Raw genomic sequence first — 19749 nt, 5'->3', positions numbered from 1 at the left:
CGGTGACCCTAGCAACAGAGCCGAACTTGGTAAGTTACTGTACAAACACCAGCCGGTGCGCTCACCCGCACAAAGCGGCGGCAGGGAAAACAAAGAAAGGGAAAAGGGGGAAAAGGTTCCTCCTCAAACAGGAAAAGAGAGCTCTCTAGCTCGCTGGAGAGCTCGAGAGAGCGCGAAAATGTCGGATTTAGACCGACAAATCGAGCAACTGAAGCGATGCGAGCCTCTTAAGGAATCGGAGGTGAAGGCTCTTTGCCTCAAAGCCATCGAGATCCTCGTCGAGGAGAGCAACGTTCAGAGAGTCGATGCTCCCGTGACTGTAAGATTACGCTCCTCAAAACCCTAATTTCCCCTTTTCGCCCTATTTTTGAGCTGTAATTCTAGCCGTTCGGGCGTTGTTCTGTAATGGGTACTTGCCTTATTTTGGGCTGGGCTCGACCTAGCAACTGTTTGGATTGGTTAACTTGGTTCTAGGGTTTTGTTAAAACCGAAGTTTAAGGGGTTCGGAGAATTTTGTGTTTATGTTTTAGGGTTTCAGGTTGGGGTCAACATTGTGCTGGATTGATTGGATGGGTGCTCTGTTATTGATTTTGCTACCGTTACAGTTGTTGAATTTTAGGGATTCTTGGAGTTTGTGAGCCCGGGGTTGACCGTTGTGAGCTAAGAATGTTTCTTGCGGATGCTTTATTCATTGAGCAATTGTAGAAAGGAAGAAGAAGCTCTGGTAATTGAAGAATCGGCCTATTAGTTGGAGTTTGTTATTATTGGCTTCTCTAAATTTAGGAATTAAGTGAGAGATTAAACATATAACTGTTATGTGAGTACAACAGGAGCATGGTATTTATTCTTCTCCGTATGTGTTAGATTTATAAAAGTATAATACTCAGCCCTCACCATAACTTGGAGTTTTGGTGTAATTGTTAGAGGGACTTTGGGAGTATGTTTTTGGGTTTGTAATGTGATGGCTATTCTTTTCATGCATTTAGTTTAATGCTAGTGGTATCTTCCTGCTTTTGCTTCAAGACAATGTGCACCATTGTCCTGGTAGTTTATTTGAAAACTTGTTTAATGTATATCATCCATTCTAGGGTTCTTATCTCAAAGATTGAACATTAATTTAGGATTCTAGTATCATGCTCAGCGACTAACAGTCTTTGATTTTGCCTTCTCAGATATGTGGAGATATTCATGGACAATTCTATGACATGAAGGAGTTATTCAAAGTTGATATTCATGGACAATTCTATGACATGAAGGAATTATTCAAAGTTGGAGGTGATTGCCCAAAGACAAATTACTTGTTTCTAGGGGATTTTGTTGATCGAGGATTTTATTCTGTTGAAACATTTCTGCTTCTGCTAGCCTTGAAAGTAAGGCTCTTCTGAATTATACATCTAAGGCCTTCAGCCTGTTTATATTATCTGGACTGTAAAACTTTCAAGTTTTGACAACATGTTTTTTTTATATACTTTCTTCTTTAAAAAACCTCTTTACGAGAGGCACTTCTCGGTTAGTACAATTTCTGACCAATAGCTCTGTGAAAATAGATTTTACATGGTGGCTTATTGGTTAAGGTTTTGAAAAAAATGCTCCTACCTTTCTTGTCTGATATTTGTTCCTTTATTCGTTGGTTTGTTACTTTTTGAAGTTTTTCATAATGCTGAGGAGTGATAGCTGAATGCTTAGGTCATCCATGCTTTATTCTATTATTTACAATAATTTAAAAGTGCCTTCAAGAAACATGTGAATGCTTAGGTCATCCATGCTTTATTCTATTATTTACAATAATTTAAAAGTGCCTTCAAGAAACATGGTTACTTATCCTATCACCGTGATTAACTGGCTCTATCTAGTATCTATTCAGTGGCCTTCAAGAAACATGGTTACTTATCCTATCACCGTGATTAACTGGCTCTATCTAGTATCTATTCAGTGTCTATAAGTATTGGTCATAATATGTTCTTTGTATGATTTTTAAGGTATTGCTCAGACAAGATTTCCATGTACTGCAGCGTCATCTGTGATTTTGTTTAGCATTCCCGAATGATTTTCATAGTTCATTTTATATAACTTTATTTGTCCACAGTAAACTTTCTTGCTCCACATAGTGGTCGTAATTTTTTAATTACAAATTATTTTATCTTAATTGTCGAGGATAATATGATTAGTTGGAAGATTTTTCTTTCTGGTGGCTTCCTATCTACATGTCCAGTGGAACAGGACATGGTACCCTCAATCCAAATTTAAGGATAGTTGAAAGTTTGAGCTTCTGTCAAAGTTTGTGGCTGCCTTAGGAATATCGCATGTGGAACTGTTATTAACCTGATGAATTCCTTGATGACTGTAAATTGTATTAAGTTGAGAAATAGTTTTGAATCGTCAATCAGTTAAAATACTTAGTAATAAAAGGGTCCAGATTTGTAAGATAGAAAAATATTGGATTTGATTTTAGAGTTCAGTCATGAGTACAAGGATGGAAAATGCGACAGAGATTTATTTACATATACAACAAAGTACTAGGACTCTACATAGGCAGCTCTTGAGTCGTGATGATATATGCCCCCAATTTCTTCATTAAGTCTTAATTGGAGACATTTTCTTTCTTCTACTTCAGCTTTTCTATTGTGATGACAACCAATAAACTTTTTAGGTCTGCTACTATTTACAGGCTGTAGTCCTAGCCATTTACTAGCATCTGAAGAATAGGGCTCTTTATGATGTCTCCTTGAATGAGTTAATAGTAATTTATCTAAACCTGCATGATTTTTTCTGTTTCTCTCGTTTGATATGTGCCTATAGTATGTTTTACTGGTACATTAAAAAATCAGTGTAAAATACATATAGATCCTGATTGTCCTATGTTTCTGCTATTGAGTTTCGTCCCTATTCTATGAAACTTTTTTTATTTTTTGAATAAGGAAACTATGAAAGGCATATTATTGTCAGCACATATAGCATATACTTTACAAGTCGAGATATGCATAACTGAGATAAAGTTTGTAATGTGGGGATTCAGCACATATAGCATATACTTTACAAGTCGAGATATGCATAACTGAGATAAAGTTTGTAATGTGGGGATGGGATTAAGAAATTCCAATAGTATGGAATCGAGATATGCATAACTGAGATAAAGTTTGTAATGTGGGGATGGGATTAAGAAATTCCAATAGTATGGAATATCTAAGATAGTTTGGTCGGATATTGAATAACAAATCTAGAGACATGCACATTGTTGGAAATTAGAATGGCTAGCAAAATTATTATGCCAATGAGTGTTCATCTGTATTTCTGTTGGAATCACTATTTGACTGTTGGTTTAAGTATTCAAATTGGTACTTTTTCTGAATTATTAACCATGCATTTCACCACCATTTTTTATGTGGATGACAAGACATCCTAAAGATGTCCTGCTGACGAGGGGGCACTGCCTGCAAACATATTTTCCATGTTAGTCATTTTCATTCGAAGGCTGTCAATATTCCTTCCAGAGTTGTTTCATCTTTATCCACAAATCACATGCTCATCACTTTCCAATGCGTCAAACTACTAGTATTTTTTGTTGTGTCACAATGTTGGTTAAATTTCACGGTCACTAGTCTCTTCCATTGCTAGCTATTTGTTACTCAATAATAAGTTTTGGTTCAACTCCACTCATTCTTCTGTTTCAGGTCAGGTATCCGGACCGCATAACCTTGATAAGAGGAAATCATGAGAGCCGACAAATCACACAGGTTAGTTCTTAGCTACTTATCGTAGCTCCTCACACACTGGAAACTGACATCCCCTATGATCCTCAGGTGTATGGATTCTATGACGAGTGTCTGCGTAAATATGGGTCTGTCAACGTATGGAGATATTGCACGGATATATTTGATTATTTAAGGTAACTTGCCTTCGTTTCATTGTATGTATCATGTTCTTTTTTCTTTTCTTTGTATTATTTTTCTAACGTTCACCTTTACCCACCGATTCAACCCCATCTCATTGCTTGGAGGCATTGGGGCCTAAGTTTGAATATAATTTTCTCTTATTGTAATTACAGTCTATCAGCACTAATTGAAAACAAGATTTTTTGTGTTCATGGAGGTCTATCCCCGGCCATCACATCATTGGATCAGGTTAGTCCTGTTTTTCTTGATCGGCCTTATTCTTCCTTGCCTTTTTTTTCACTCTCCCATTTAAGCCTTTCCCTGATGACAATTTGTTCTGTCAACAGATTAGAACAATAGACCGAAAGCAAGAAGTGCCTCATGATGGAGCCATGTGTGACTTGTTATGGTCAGACCCAGAAGATGTGGTTGATGGTTGGGGGTTGAGTCCTCGAGGTGCAGGCTTTCTATTTGGTGGGAATGTTGTTACCTCTTTCAACCACACAAATAGCATCGATTACATATGCCGTGCACATCAACTTGTAATGGAAGGATACAAATGGATGTTCAATAACCAGATCGTAACTGTCTGGTCTGCACCAAATTACTGTTACAGGTACTTGTAAACTAATGATCATAGAGTACAAAATCCGAGATTCATTTTGGCCTTTTTTGGAGTATACATATACTAGTAGCCCTGCATTTCATGTTGATATCAAGATATATACACAATGCTAATAAAAGAATTGACTCATTTGTAAGCATGCTGAGTGAAAGCTGGTTGAATTCAGGTGTTATATTCGCCCATTATGGTTATATCCTATGATTAGTACATGCACAGTTGAGTGTCATTCTCCGAACAAGCATGGGACATCGGATATGAAAATTTGCCAAAAATCCAGACACTAGGACATGGCTATATATGTACCTGAATATTTGTGTTTTTAACTCGTATAGATATGTATATTTGTTTTGCCACTCACATGTATTGAAGAACCTAATTTCAGTAAAGGGATGCACCATTCTCTTTCTTATGTATACTTTTTTCATGGAACAATAAACTAGAACTTGTGGGTATTGGATACAGATGAACACACGTGTTGTATTCAGGTGAATTGGACATACTACTTTTTGTTGGGAGAAGTTCTCTACATGTGATGTGTTGCATTCATTAGGCTGTTAGTCATCTAGGAGCATGTGCATGGCTGCAGGAAATAGATACGATATGTAATGGTGATGCCAATTCCTTAAAAGATACATGGGAACACAATGGCATAAATTCGAACATTATTTAATACCAATGTAAATAATAGCAAAGTTTGGTGCTAGTGACAGTCATAGACATGTATAAGTGCATTCATGTATAAATGCATGCATACAAATGTGCCATGCATGTTATCAATAATATTAGATAACTTTTGGTAGCACATTAACAGGAACTAGCTGGCTACATATCAGACCTTCAAACTTTCTGAGTAACTGAAAATTTTTGTTATACATATCATATATGCATCATATGTTAAGGGGTTAATATGTCTAGTGCTGGAATATGATTTTAAATTCTGTTTGATTTTAGTTGCATTTTTTTCCATCTTTTTATTAAGGAATGTGACTTCGTATTACTGTCGATTTACATAACTCAAAAATATTTCTTTTAAATTTTGTGCTATTTAGCCGTTCTGGTCTTAATAGATGTGTATCATCACAGATAATTTTATTTTGTCTTATATGTGATGGATCCATCTATTCATATTATTTACTTAAATCCTATAATTGTATGGGCGCACTTATAGTCTAATATAATACATATGAGATATAATTATTTTATGGATATGTGGTGTGAAATCAGTTTCTGTGGTTGTACATCTACTTTCTGTTTACACACATGTTGACGCACCATATTAGATAAAGAAACAGCATTTTTGCGCGTGGAATTTCTGTCAGTGATATAATAGATAACATGAAAGGATATGGTTTTCCTTGGATTATCTTTCAGAAGTAGCATGTTCAAAGTAGCACAACTTCACCAAACTGTCTTGAGTAGCTGCGGCTTAACCAAACTTACAGGAAACTCAGGAGGCTTTCTCCCTTTGGTGTCCCAATTTTAATGAATCACAAATTTGAATTGTCCAAATGACATGACAGAATTCTTCAGTCACTCTGTGGATGTCTAGAAGTTGGTCCCCGCTGTGTTATTGAACAATGACTTGATGATGATGGTTTCTGCAATCTATAATAATTCTAGTTTCATCTTGAGCTATTTTTCTTTTTCTATTTATGCCAGATGTGGTAATGTAGCTGCTATCCTTGAGCTGGATGAAAACCTCAACAAGCAATTCCGTGTTTTCGAAGCAGCACCACATGTTTGTATCCACCACTCAGTTACTGCTCTCATTATGCTTGCTCTGATAACTTAATTGTATAACCTGGAATTTATTGCAGGAGTCAAGAGGGGTTCCTTCCAAGAAACCAGCACCTGATTATTTCCTCTAGTTCAATTGTGGTGTTCATCACCATCCTTTATGTGAATTTTGGCAAGCTAGCTCATCAGATTTTCTATGATGCGGTGAGCCAAATGCATTCAAATCCTTCGGCATGCAACTATGAAAAGGTTAAGAAGTTCTTCTGGCTGTGGAGTGCGTTTAGATTGATTGGTTTGCTGGCAATTTTCCCTTAATTGTTGTATTGCCGATGCTTTTCATCATTAATTACTGTTGTAAAAAAACCAGGGATTTGTGTGAGGAGAGCTGCTCAGAGTTCACGACAGGCGGAAGACGGTGTTTTGAAAGAATATGTAGGAGAAATCGAGTTTATCATATATGTGTGTTTCTTTATGAAACCTGAGTTGAGTTTTGTACGAAATGCCTTGGGCTGTATCGGGCTGTATGGGAAAAGTAACCGAAATTCACTCAAGCAAGATCCTAAGTAAACTGGTGTTTTTGCTATTGGAATTAATTTTTCCCCCTATATTAAGCCCTGAAGTTCCATAGGACTCCTGATTGCAAATACTGCGCCCTGAGAATTATGACTATGCACATATTTTTTTGTTAGATGATGATAGTGGGTTGAATTTCTGTTACTTGCAATAAAGCTTTATCTCCTAAATTGTGATGTCAAGCTCCAAAATGAGTTTTTGCTTTTTTTTAATAGTTAAAAATTCATTAGATGGTGATGGTGTTATTTTGTCCTGTGAGTTAAGTGATTGGAGATGCACCAATTTCAATTCTATTTGTCGGCTGTTCCTATTATGAAGTATTTATGATGTTGGCATTTTTGCTGCGTTTGAAATAATTACTGACATAATTTCTGCTTCGCGGTAATATGATAAATGCATACAAAAAAAGTGAAAATTCAGATCCCGTACTGGATACCTTACTTCTTATTGCAGGTCGTTCTGGTATATGTTAATGAATGTTGGGACTTCAAATCCAAATGCTGATTAGACTTTGTTAAATGTTTCATCCGAGAGGTGACGCGCGGCCAGAACTGGAAATGCGATCTATGTTGTTGCCATCGCAAGAACAAGTCTGAATTTTGGAAACTACGGAGAAACTAAGAGAGCGCATAACCACTTTGAAACCTCAAATTTACTCTCTTTGGAAAGATCAACTCCAAACCACAGTGGCTAGCCTATTACACCATCATTATCATATCACCGTTCTAATCACCTCTCATCCAAATAGACTAAAAGCAGTAACATAACGTGCGTTTTATTTCTGGTCTGTTGATACAACAAACTTCCAAGTACCGCGAACTCTGAAAGGTACATGAAACTAGAATTCTATCATGTTTATCTTACGGAGTGGCCGGTAGGACTTTTCCGGTACATGTTCCAAAACCTACATTGTAGCCTTTACCCTGCAAATTTCACGAAGTGTCAGTTTTGAAATTGAGAAACAAATGTATATGTTGGTATTATGGTCAGTTTGGCAAAATGGAGATAAACCAGTTTAGTTCCAAACTAGGAGAAGCACTTAAACTGGTTTTGTTCCACTAAACCAGTTTAACTGCAGTTTCCAAACAGGCATTTAGCTTCATTAACAAAACAAATGAATCAGGGAAGACGGTGAATAGTAGTGCATTTACCTCAGTAACATCATATAAATAAAATTAGACTTGCAGTCAATCATAAGAATGCATTTTACAAGGGTCAATTTGGCTTCTTAAGGGAAAAGAAAAACACAACTACAACACCGCAAATCATATAAACTGCCAAAGTCCCACATGAAAGCTCTCAAGATGCTGAAAGAAAGTATGATAAAAGATATACAGCAGCTAAGTATATTAGGGGACAGAAAGCGTTAGATGAATATTACCTTGCAACATGCAGTCAGAATGACTTCATCACCATCTTCTAAGAATTTACGTTCTGAACCGTTAGTTAAGGTAAGTGGCTTTTGACCATTCCGCGAAAGCTCTGTGAAGCATCCAAATGATTCTGGATCCTGTAAAAGCATTTTTGTCATAAACATCTCAAATAAAGAAGAAAAGCGGAGTTCCTTCTGCTCGCAGTAATTATCATAAAATGACAAAAAAAAGAAGAGAGAACGAGTAATTTCTATTTTATATCAGGATTCAGGGCCTTTTACACACAGGTCCACTGATAGTCCCAGTTCCCAGCAGATCACCAGGCCTTAAGTTGCATCCATTGACAGTGTGATGTGCTAGCTGTTGCGTTATTGTCCAATATCTGCTCAACATAATATAAATTCAAAATTCTGTATCAGTCAAAGATTATACTTTTGCAAAAGTAATTTGGTTGTGGAAGAAGAAAGATAAAAAGAACTGGCAAAGTGACAAATTTAGTTCCTATTTTAACGAGAACAAAACAAATAAGACAGGAAATAAAAAGAAAGAAAGGAATTCAAACCAGTGCACTCTTAAAGAAATGAATTAATTAATATGATTCAGTTACTTTCGTCAGCACACTTGCTACATCTGAAAGGAATGAATTAACGTTAATATGACAAATTATTAATTAAGAAACCCTAAAATTCACAGACCTTTATATCAAAAATACATGGCTGACTGCTGAGCAGAATAGTTGCAATCATAAAACATTACAAGACAATGGAGCATGCATAATTAACATAGATCTCAAAAGGTGAACAATAGATTCTAAATATAATGCTTAAGCAACTTTCAGGCCTATATATATATATATATATATGTAAGAAAAAGCAAATATACAAAGAGATCTATTCTATGTGGGCACTTGCTCTATAGAAGTTTGAACCAAAACATATCTGAATACCTGTTCCGGAGCATCACAAGCAAAAGGTTCAAGAGCATCGAGAGTCACAATCCAAGGAGAGACAGTAGTACCTAAGGGAATAAATTGAAATACAAAAAGTCCTGTGTTAAGAAATGCATCGCCTCCAAAGCACAGCTGTTATGTAACTATAGCTGTTCTTTCAGGATTTGAAACATGATTATCCTTACTAAAGCTCTTCCCCAGGAAAGGACCAAGTGGCACATATTCCCATGCTATCATGTCTCTAGCTGCCAAAATTCTTCTAGTTAGACAAAAGAGAAAATATGCACATGTTGCTTGCAAAACGCAATGTGAAACATAAGAGAAATGAAGCTCAGACTACCGCTCCAGTCATTCATCAGAACAAGTCCAAAAATATGGTCAGCTGCTTGATTAATATCCACAGGTTTGCCTAATTCATTTCCGGGACCAACTATAGCAGCCTGGAAGCAATAAGGAGACCAATTAAAAAGATGACCACTGAAATACAGTAAAATGGTGGTCTCTCAGCAGCAGCAAAACTTTATAACTGATATACAGTAAAACAAGTTAAAGGCTTCACTGGAACAATGGGCTATTTAAACTTGGAATGGAGGGGGAGGTGTCATTAAACCTAAGTCTAAAAACATCAATCTATAAGGAATATTTAAGAAGAATAAAATTCTAACTACTCAGTAAAGACTAACCATCTCAAGCTCAAAATCCAACTTATGTGTAGGTCCGAAATATGGTGGAGAGTTTCCTCTGGGGTGACCTTGACCTCTGGAAAGAAAACAGAAAAGGGGTTGTGTTAATCAAAAGTAATAACATACAGAACTCATCTCAGCAGGGATTCTTGAGAATAAAAGCTAGAAAGTATACTATCTGCATTGAATCTATTGATAGGGAAGCTAACTAAATAAAACAGGCATCAGCTTTCATCACAATTGTGGTGTTGTGTGCAGTTGAAGAGAATTTAACATGGTACCAAAGTCGCACAGTTTTAGATACAACTGGAAACGCATTCCAAAACCATTTTTGAGGAAGCTCTCAACCTAGTGGAATATCACGCAACATCAGAGCTTGGGTGAAGGATAAGGTTGAGGAATTGCCAAACTGCACTTGGAAATCCAGAAAAGTGCATTCATTGTCTCTTCTAAGATTGATTAACATGCAATTTTGCCCTGTTGATAAAAAATTTGAGATGATACATTGAAAGATGTATGTCATCCCTGAAACTGAGGAATTGTTAAACTAACCTCAAGGAAGATAGTACCACACTACTTTTAAAATTCAGTGCACAGTACAACATAGAGGGTATAGGGAGAACAGAATTTACTTTGATATTTGGAGTATCACATTGCTCTCTCAAGAGAGACCGTGCCCTTGGTCCGTTATGATGTTATTGCAATAAAGGTCGCGAACCGTTCGCTCATCTTCTTTTGTCTACAAATTTAAACACTTTCTATAGTAAGCACATCACAAAATAAACCCGAAAAAAAAAATGAGAAGTTATAAGAACCAGATTAGAGCCTATCCAAATTGTTAGATCCAAGGTTCGTAAATCTCCTCTCCCATCCAAGTATTTCAGCCTCAAAATCACACACGAGAATTTTGCCACTGCTTGGGTAGCCCCAACATTGATGACCACACCATCTTAGCGTTATTATCCCCAACCTTGTTATCCAAACTGCAAGTCTGCAACCTCTCAGAATCAACTCTGATAATCATGATGATCCCCTGCCTCATCATTTATTTCTACTTTCTGATAATCGTCATAAATTTGTTCCACTTCCGATTCATCCATTACAATCTTTGTTCGACCTTGATCTGCCATCAATGGCCAACCATTGAATGACCCTCACATACTGACACCAACCAAGTAGTACATGGACATTATAATTGATTTACATTCTTTAGTTTGTTTAAAAACAGAAAAGAAAAAACTAGAAATAATATCAGGCACACAATATCATCTTTAACCTGGTACACAGGATAGCGTTAAATGTTGTAAAACAGACAAGTTAAAGATATCAGATGCAAATTTAATTAGATGCAAGTTGGAAATGTCAGAAGATCTGGACAGAATAAAACAAACAAGTTGGAATCTTAATTAAGCTACTTAACCTTGGACGAATAATATCTGTTCCAGAAATAACTACAGTAGATGCCCGTCCATGATAACCCATAGGAAGATGAAACCTGGAAATTTTAAATCTGTATTAGTGTTGTGAACATGGCGTGAGATAGGAGTTCATGATAAGAATGAAGCTCCCTAGAGTAACAAACAAGATACCCCATGTGATAAACACGTAAAATATGCATTATCTTAGTGTGTTTCAAGCATGATTTACGAGTGTTTAATGCATATTTCGTGTTTAGATCGAGGATACTACTGTGGTTTGTGTTCTTATATGTAGGTATTGGCTCAAGATTGAAAGATTTGATGATCGTTGGAAGTTATACAAGAGTTTGAAGCAACAACAAGATTTCGAATGCATGGTTCGTGAAGAAAATGGATGCACGAGTATGGAGAACTGGAATTTCGACCATGATGCAATTTGAATTCGGAAAAGCTCAAAAGATAAAAGTTGTATATCTCTTCAACAGGTTTTCAATGCAACTTGAATCACCTCATTCCGAGGTCGGACGCAAAAGTTATAGCCAAAATATCAAAAACTAAACAAACAAGCACAAAATCAGCAAAACAGCCCCTACCACACCCTGGTATGGTGCAGACCACACCTGTGGCGCGGAAATTAGTTATTTTCTAGATTTTTGGGGACATATAAATAGAGGTTTTGACTTAGGGTTTTGGATATCTTTTGTTATGTTCTCTTAGCCATCAATTAGCAATTATTTTGGAGTTCAAGTATTAAAGAAAGACATTAATCTCTTGTACAAGATTGGATTGCAAGTTTTGATTTTGGAGATTTCAATTGAAAGACGGGTTAATTCTTTCCTCTCTTTGATTTATTTCTTCTTATGATTGATTTGCATAATTATTTAATGTATTCTCTTATCCCAATCATGTGTGAGTAAATTTCTTGTCTAGGATTGGGAAAGAACCTAACTTTTTGGTGATTGATGATGAATTGATATAGGTTCTTGGTAAAAGTTTAAATCTTTAAACTTGATTTCTAGTGTTTTAATTTTGTTGATTCGTTTGATCACCATATTAGCAATCATAGGTAGTTAATTGAAGGACTGAAATGTGAAGATTAATACCGGATCTCTAGAAATTAAGCAGGGAGCTCGAACCACGAAAGTAGGCTAGATTCCTTGGGGATTTGATTTGGATTAGCATAAAGCTTAATGGGTTTAACTTAATCTTAATTCCACAAAAGTAAGTTAATTGAGATTAATTAGGCACGATCTTTAGACCTTGAAAGAGACTTTAGATTAATTTAGGCTAATTCTTCCTTTTTAGTTTAAACCAACACCGAGAACTAAAATAATTCATCATTGAGCATCGAAGTTGTGGTGATAACCCAATCCTGGCTCTTCATTATATTGAATTTCCACCTGATTAGTTATTATTTTATTTCTTTTAATTTTCATCTCTTCTAATTTACTCATTAGTTTAGCTAGTCGAATAACGTGAGATTTGGTAATTAACCCTAGTCCCTGTGGGTAGGGCTGAGCATGGTTCGGTTCAAACCGAAAAAACCGACCGAACCGACCCGAACCGACCCGAAAAAAACGGTTTTAAAAGTAAGACGGTTCGGGTCGGGTTGACAACTTTTCAAACCGAACCGAACCGAACCGACCGAATATATTCCCAAAATTCAAACTCGTTTGTGTTTACCTGACCCGTCCCAAACCCTCAACCCTAACTTCATTTCCTCTCATTCCCAAATCACAGCCGCCGCTACTCATTCCCAATTTCCCATTTCTCTCGCCCTCTCTCTCTCTCTCTCGCTCTCTCTCTCTTCTTCCAAGACCCCTTACTCTCACCTCCTCTTCCCGAAATGCCCATCTCCCCCTCCCCCTCCCGCAAGCGTGGAGGCCCCTTCGGCGACGAGCGTTAGGAGTTCTCCTTCAACTCCATCAAGAAGTCCAAGTCTTCCGACGACTCGGAGGTTTGCATTTGGGCGCAATGAAAACAAATATATACAAATTATCTCTTGGGACAAGCAATATTTGTGCCTTTGATTGTTATACTTGATGAAAGTTAGAACCGAACAAACCGAACCGAACCGCACCGAACCGATTTGCAACGGTTCGGTTCGGTTTTGAATTATAAGTGGTTCGGTTCGGTTGTTCAAATTTTGGTAAAAACCGACCCGAACCGAACCGTGCTCACCCCTACCTGTGGGATCGACCTTGATAGCTACGATGAGTCTGTGCGCTTGCAGATTTTGCCTACCAAGTTTTTGGCGCCGTTGTCGGGGACTATGGTGTTAATATTAAGTGCTTACGTTATTAAACTAGACTAGATTTTTTTTATATTCTCTTCGCTACTCACTTTCTTTTATGCAAGGGCATCAAACAGAAGTACACAACGAAAACAATCCTGAATTATCGGTGACTCTTGCAGAGATAAGAAGGTATATAAGGGAGCAAAGGAACACAGAACAAGCTACAATGGGTGATCAGAATCAGCTTCTTAAGGATTTCGCTGCCCCAAATGCTCAAGGCACGCATTCGAGTATTACAAGGCCCACTGTTGAAGCTAATAATTTTGAGCTTAAACCATCACTGCTCTCAATGGTTCAGCAAAATCAGTTTGGAGGAGGTGCTACTGAAAACCCGAATCTCCACCTGTCAATTTTCTTGAAGTATTGCGACACTTTGAAGCTTAATGGAGTGACCAATGATGTTATTCGACTCAGACTTTTTCCATTCTCTTTAAAGGATAAGGCTAGGGCTTGGTTGCACTCATTGCCCGCTAGGTCCATCACCACTTAGGATCAGTTATCCAGGGCATTTCTTGCAAAGTATTTTCCCCCAAGTAAAACAGCACAGATGAGGAACCGGATCACAAGCTTTGTACAAAAGGAAGGAGAGTCACTTTATGAAGCTTGGGAACGCTACAAGGAATTATTAAGGATGTGCCCTCACCATGGACTGGAGAAGTGGTTAATTGTTCACACCTTCTACAACGGGCTCACTTACAACACTCGGATGACTGTTGATGCTGCTGCAGAAGGAGTTTTGATGAACAAAACAATAGATGAGGCATACATTCTCATTGAAGACATGGCTCAAAATCACTATCATTAGGCGAACGAGCGGGCTCAGACATCAAAATGTGGCAAGTATGAAATAAATGCTTTAGATCATATATCCTCTAAAGTTGATGCTTTATTTAAAAAGATTGAAAGCTTGAGTATTAATTCTGTGGCGTCTACTTCAATTGCATGTGAGATATGCGATTATGTGGGTCATTCTGCACTTGAATGTCAATTAGGAAACCCCCCATCCCTTAATACTTCTGATAATGAACATGTTAACTATGTTAATAACTTTAATCAGAAGGGAGACCCTTTCTCCAACACTTATAATCCGGGGTGAAGGAATCATCCTAATTTTTCTTATAGAAACCCACCTGAAAATTCCATGCTCGCATCTAATTTTGGTCCACCTGGTTTTCGTGCTCCCTAATCTAATCTCCCTCCCCAAAGGTCGAATTTGAAAAATATGATGGAAAAGTTTGTGATGACTCAGTCAAAATTGAATGAAGAGTTTAAACAACAACAACAAACCACGAATGAGGTAGTAAAACAATTGGCCTCTAAGATGGATTCCTTAGCTACGCATAACAAGATGTTAGAGACACAAATCATTCAATTGGCACAAAATGCTAGCTCTTCCTCTAGGCTTTCAGGCATGCTACCTGGACAACCTGAGACGAATCCCAGAGATCATGTGAATGCTATAACCCTTAGGAGTGGAAAACAATATGAGGGACCTAAGATGAAGGAAAATAATGGAGGAGATGGTCATCATGAAGAGAAAACTAAAATTGTGATAGATGTGGATAATGAGACCTAGATGCAGAAAGAAGAAAAAGTTGAGAAATATGTGGCCCCCGCTCCTTACAAGCCTCCTCTACCCTTTCCCCAAAGGTTAGCTAAGGCTAAGTTAGAAAAACAGTTCGGAAAATTTTTAGAGATTTTGAAAAAGTTGCACATCAATATCCCATTCACTGAAGCTATTTCTCAAATGTTTTCCTATGCTAAGTTCTTGAAAGAGATCTTATCCAATAAAAGGAAGTTAGAAGAATACGAGACTGTGGCCCTTACTGATGAGTGTAGTGCTATCATCCAGAACAAACTGCCTCCCAAACTTAAGAATCCACATTCATTTTCTATTCATTGTGTTATTGGTAATGTCTCTATTAACCGTGCTTTGTGTGATTTAGGTGCAAGCGTAAGTTTGATGCCGATGTCTATTTGTAAGAAGCTTGGCATAGATGATTTGAAGCCAACCACGATATCACTCCAATTGGCGGATCGATCGGTAAAATATCTGGTAGGTATACTTGAAGATGTACCTATCCAGATCGGTAAGTTCTTTATCCCGGTCGATTTCGTTATCTTAGAAATAGAAGAAGATTCTAACATTCTAATTATTTTAGGAAGACCCTTCCTTGCTACTGCAGGTGCTATAATTGATGTTAAAAATGGAAGGCTCTCTTTAAATATTAGAAGGGAGACGGTAGAATTTGATTTAAGCAATACTATAAAACTCTCTCTAACTGATAAAATTTGTTACAGGGTCGACGTCATTGACAAGTCTATACATGAGCAAATTGCAAACAATAACTCAGCTGATCCACTTGAGAAATGTTTGGTAAGTGATGGTTCAATAAATGATAAAGACCCCGAGGTAGCCGCGTATGCTCAATCTCTAGAATCAACATCAACGACTCCACTTCGAAATGCAAAGCTTGAAAGATTGATGCTAGAGCCAAAAGGATCTATTTGTGAAAAGGATAATGCGCCAAAGGTAGAATTAAAACCCCTTCCTTCCTCTTTAAGGTATGAATTTCTTGGCTCTGACTCTACTTATCCTGTGATTGTGAATGCATGTCTAAATGAAAATGAAACTGATAAGTTGCTTAGAACACTTAGGGTGCATCGCAAGGTCATAGGATACACCATGGACGACATTAAGGGAATCAACCCATCGATTTGCATGCATAGAATTCTCTTGGAAGATGATCATAAACCCTCAATAGAGCACCAACGTAGATTAAATCCTAACATGAAGGAAGTGGTTAAAAAAGAGGTGCTTAAGCTACTAGATGCTGGTGTAATCTATCCTATTTCAGATAGTGAATGGGTTAGCCCGGTTCATGTGATTCCAAAAAAAGGGGGTATGACCGTAGTTAAGAATGAGAATAACAAACTTATCCCTACTAGGACGGTTACGAGTTGGAGGATGTGTATTGATTATAGAAAATTGAACAAGGCAACCCGAAAAGATTATTTTCCACTTCCCTTTATAGACCAGATGTTGGAAAGGTTGGCTAGGCATTCCTATTTTTGTTATTTAGATGGCTATTCAGGATTTTTCCAAATCTCTATTCATCCTAGTGACCAAGAAAAGACCACTTTTACTTGTCCTTATGGGACCTTTGCTTATAGACGCATGCCTTTCGGTCTTTGTAATACCCCTGCTACTTTTCAACGATGTATAATGGCTATTTTCTCTGATTTTATAGAAGATGTTATTGACGTGTTTATGGATGACTTCTCTGTGTATGGAACTACTTTTGATGGTTGTTTAGCTAACTTGTCTCGAGTTTTGCAGCGTTGCAAAGAAGTTAATTTAGTCCTAAATTAGGAGAAATGTTATTTTATGGTAAGGGATAGAATAGTTCTAGGACATAAGGTGTCCGAGCAAGGAATTGAAGTTGATCGTGCAAAAATGGAAATCATTAAAAAATTACTGCCACCAACGTTGGTTAGGGGCGTAAGAAGTTTCTTGGGACATGCCGGTTTCTATCGGCGTTTCATCAAAGATTTTTCAAAAATTGCAAAACCCTTAACTAAACTTCTTCTTAAAGATGCTCCCTATGATTTCACTGATGAATGTCTTGATGCTTTTTGTGGGAAGAAGGAAGCATTGATAACAGCTCCTATTATACAACCGTTGGATTGGAATCTCCCATTTGAAGTCATGACTGATGCAAGTGATTACGCGGTTGGTGCTGTGTTGGGTCAAAGAAAGGACAAGATAGTTCATGCAATTTATTATGCTAGTCACACTCTTGATGAGGCCTAAGTTAACTATGCTACCACTGAAAAGGAGTTATTAGCAGTTGTTTTCACCTTTGACAAGTTCAGGTCTTACTTAGTGGGGTCCAAAGTCATTGTTTATACCGACCACTCCGCCATCAAATATCTTTTGAGCAAGCAAGATGCCAAGCCTAGGTTGATTCGATGGATACTTCTTTTACAAGAGTTTGACCTAGAGATAAAGGATAAGAAAAGGATGGAAAATTTGGTGGCAGACCATTTGTCGAGGATGAAACAAGAATCACATGATAAGGAGGATGAACTACCGATCGACGACTCTTTCCAAGATGATCAGTAGCCATAGAAAGATTGGATGCACCATGGTATGCGGACTTCGTCAACTACATAGTGTGTGGAGTTTTGCCTCCAGATCTGAGCTATCAACAGAAAAAGAAGTTCTTTGCTGACTTGAAGTATTATTTTTGGGATGAACCATTTATATACAAACGGTGTGTTGATGGGATGTTTAGAAGGTGCGTTCCTGAAGATGAGGTTACAAGTATTCTCCATCATTGCCATTCATCTTCTTACGGAGGACATGCAAGCACTTCAAAGACAGCTGCAAAAGTTCTACAATCAGGTTTCTATTGGCCGAGTCTTTTTCGGGATACAAATCAGTTTGTGAAATCTTGTGATAATTGTCAGAGGACCGGGAACATTGTGAAGCGACATGAGATGCCTTTACATTCCATCTTGGAAATTGAGGTCTTTGATGTGTGGGGCATAGATTTCATGGGACCGTTTCCGTCATCGTGTAACAACAAGTTCATCTTAGTGGCGGTGGACCACGTCTCCAAATGGGTAGAAGCAATAGCATCCCCCACCAACGATGCTAAAGTTGTTGTGAAACTATTCAAGAACGTTATTTTTTCAAGATTTGGGGTGCCACGGACGGTAATCAGTGATGGAGGTTCACACTTCATTGAAAGAAAATTCAAAGCTCTCTTAAGACAATATGGGGTCACCCATAAGGTTGCCACGCCATATCATCCTCAAACTAGTGGTCAAATGGAGGTTTCGAATCGTGAAATTAAGAGTATTTTGGAGAAAACAGTTAATCGTTCAAGAAAGGATTGGTCTATGAAACTCACATATGCCTTATAGGCCTATCGAACTGCCTATAAAACACCCATAGGTATGACACCATTCAAATTGGTATATGGCAAATCGTGTCATCTCCCAGTTGAGTTAGAGCATAAGGCGTATTGGGCTATCAAGTTGCTCAATTTCGATATGAAGACCGCAGGTGAGAAAAGAAAGCTTCAACTTCATGAGCTAGATGAGCTACGATTAGATTCTTATGAGAATGCTCGCATTTATAAAGAAAAGACTAAACGATGACACGATAAGAATATCCTTCGAAGAGAGTTTAATCAAGGAGATATGGTATTACTTTTCAACTCTCGTTTGAAGCTTTTTCCGGGCAAGCTCAAGTCTAGGTGGTCCGGACCGTTTCAAATCCGTGAGGTTTTTCCTAGTGGAGTTGTTGAAGTTTGGAGTGAAACAACAGGATCTTTCAAGATGAATGGGCAACGATTGAAGCATTACATTGTAGGGGAACAACACGAGAAAGGGGTCACTTATACCCTTTCCGATCCCCCTTCGTCGGATAATTGAGCGCAAAAGGGGTCGAGCTCATGACCATAAACGAGCGCTTCTTAGGAGGCAACCCAAGTTTTCATCTAATTTTTTTATTTTTTGTATTATTATTTCATTTTAAAATTTTTTTTAGGCAATTAGATCGGTATAAATTTACTTATTTTCGATCATGCAGTTGTGAAGAGAGGAAGACATAGCAATTCAAAAACAAAACTGCAGAAAAAGGAGTTAAAATGGGATGGCAGACTTTACCACACCCAGGGGTGGTGTATACCACACCCATGGTCTACAGGAAGAAAAGAATCCAGACTCTACCACACCCAGTGTCACACCCATGGTTCGCTGTAGAGAAAGCTGGACACCAAAATCCAGAGTCTACCACACCTAGCGCCACACCTGTGGTTCAAAAAAAAAAGGCAAAATCCCTTTTCATCCCAGCAACCATACCCTTTCCTCTTCTTTGCCCTAACCCAATTCACCGCCTCCTTCCCTCATGACCAGCGGAGCCGCCCCTCCTCTTCCATCCTCCATTGCCGTGACAACTGCCCCCATCCAACGACCACCCTTCACCACCATCGCCGGCCATCAACACCTAACCCTTCTCCACTGCACCGCCATCAGCCAGCGCCGTCATCTCCGACCGCTGCTCACCACGAACATCGCCGACCAGACCGCAAATCACCCCATTCCCTCTCTCCGATCACATCACCGCCGTCTCCCTCACACCAACACCCGATCCCCCAAACTCGGCCAGCACATCCCACCGCCGGCTCTCATCAAACGCCGCCGACCATCT

General features: G+C 38.1%; 2 protein-coding genes across 5 annotated transcripts in view; one reads left to right on the top strand and one right to left on the bottom strand.

The window, feature by feature from the left end:
- LOC109840918 (serine/threonine-protein phosphatase PP-X isozyme 2) lies at positions 50–6946 on the top strand. Of its 4 annotated transcripts, none has more exons than XR_002247089.1 (9): positions 64–319; positions 1173–1370; positions 3672–3734; positions 3801–3886; positions 4046–4121; positions 4220–4488; positions 6157–6235; positions 6315–6483; positions 6602–6946. XR_002247089.1 is itself a non-coding variant. In XM_020409747.1 (9 exons), exons 1-9 carry the CDS (start codon positions 179–181, stop codon positions 6363–6365), a joined length of 918 nt encoding a protein of 305 aa, XP_020265336.1. In that variant the 5' UTR covers positions 64–178; the 3' UTR covers positions 6366–6946. The 4 variants fall into 4 exon arrangements, 3 of the variants coding, with proteins under 3 accessions (XP_020265338.1, XP_020265336.1, XP_020265337.1); XM_020409747.1 differs by having other exon boundaries at positions 1173–1205; positions 1251–1370; positions 6315–6946; XM_020409748.1 differs by having other exon boundaries at positions 1173–1224; positions 1270–1370; positions 6315–6946.
- Positions 7445–19749, bottom strand: part of LOC109842478 (fumarylacetoacetase-like) — a 33219-nt gene continuing 20914 nt past the window's right edge. The window contains exons 5-12 of the mRNA XM_020411350.1: positions 11233–11307; positions 9813–9888; positions 9470–9569; positions 9315–9374; positions 9127–9197; positions 8466–8579; positions 8189–8317; positions 7445–7730 (exon numbers count right to left, since the gene is read on the bottom strand). Coding sequence (XP_020266939.1) covers positions 7668–7730; positions 8189–8317; positions 8466–8579; positions 9127–9197; positions 9315–9374; positions 9470–9569; positions 9813–9888; positions 11233–11307 — 688 coding nt within the window. The 3' untranslated portion in view covers positions 7445–7667. The remainder of the gene's footprint in view (positions 7731–8188; positions 8318–8465; positions 8580–9126; positions 9198–9314; positions 9375–9469; positions 9570–9812; positions 9889–11232; positions 11308–19749) is intronic.

This window comes from Asparagus officinalis, chromosome 5 (assembly GCF_001876935.1).
Source record: "Asparagus officinalis chromosome 5, Aspof.V1, whole genome shotgun sequence".
Lineage (NCBI taxonomy): Eukaryota > Viridiplantae > Streptophyta > Magnoliopsida > Asparagales > Asparagaceae > Asparagus > Asparagus officinalis.
The sequence above is the reverse complement of the archived record's forward strand: the minus strand, read 5'-3'. Positions and strand labels throughout refer to the sequence as shown.

Bases quoted from the DNA above. Each gene is read 5' to 3' on its own strand.
- LOC109840918 (XM_020409749.1), top strand. From the start codon at position 179: ATGTCGGATTTAGACCGACAAATCGAGCAACTGAAGCGATGCGAGCCT. The intron at 1,371-3,671 runs GTAAGGCTCTTC...CTTCTGTTTCAG, and splicing joins TGCTTCTGCTAGCCTTGAAA to GTCAGGTATCCGGACCGCAT. The intron at 3,887-4,045 runs GTAACTTGCCTT...TTGTAATTACAG, and splicing joins GATATATTTGATTATTTAAG to TCTATCAGCACTAATTGAAA.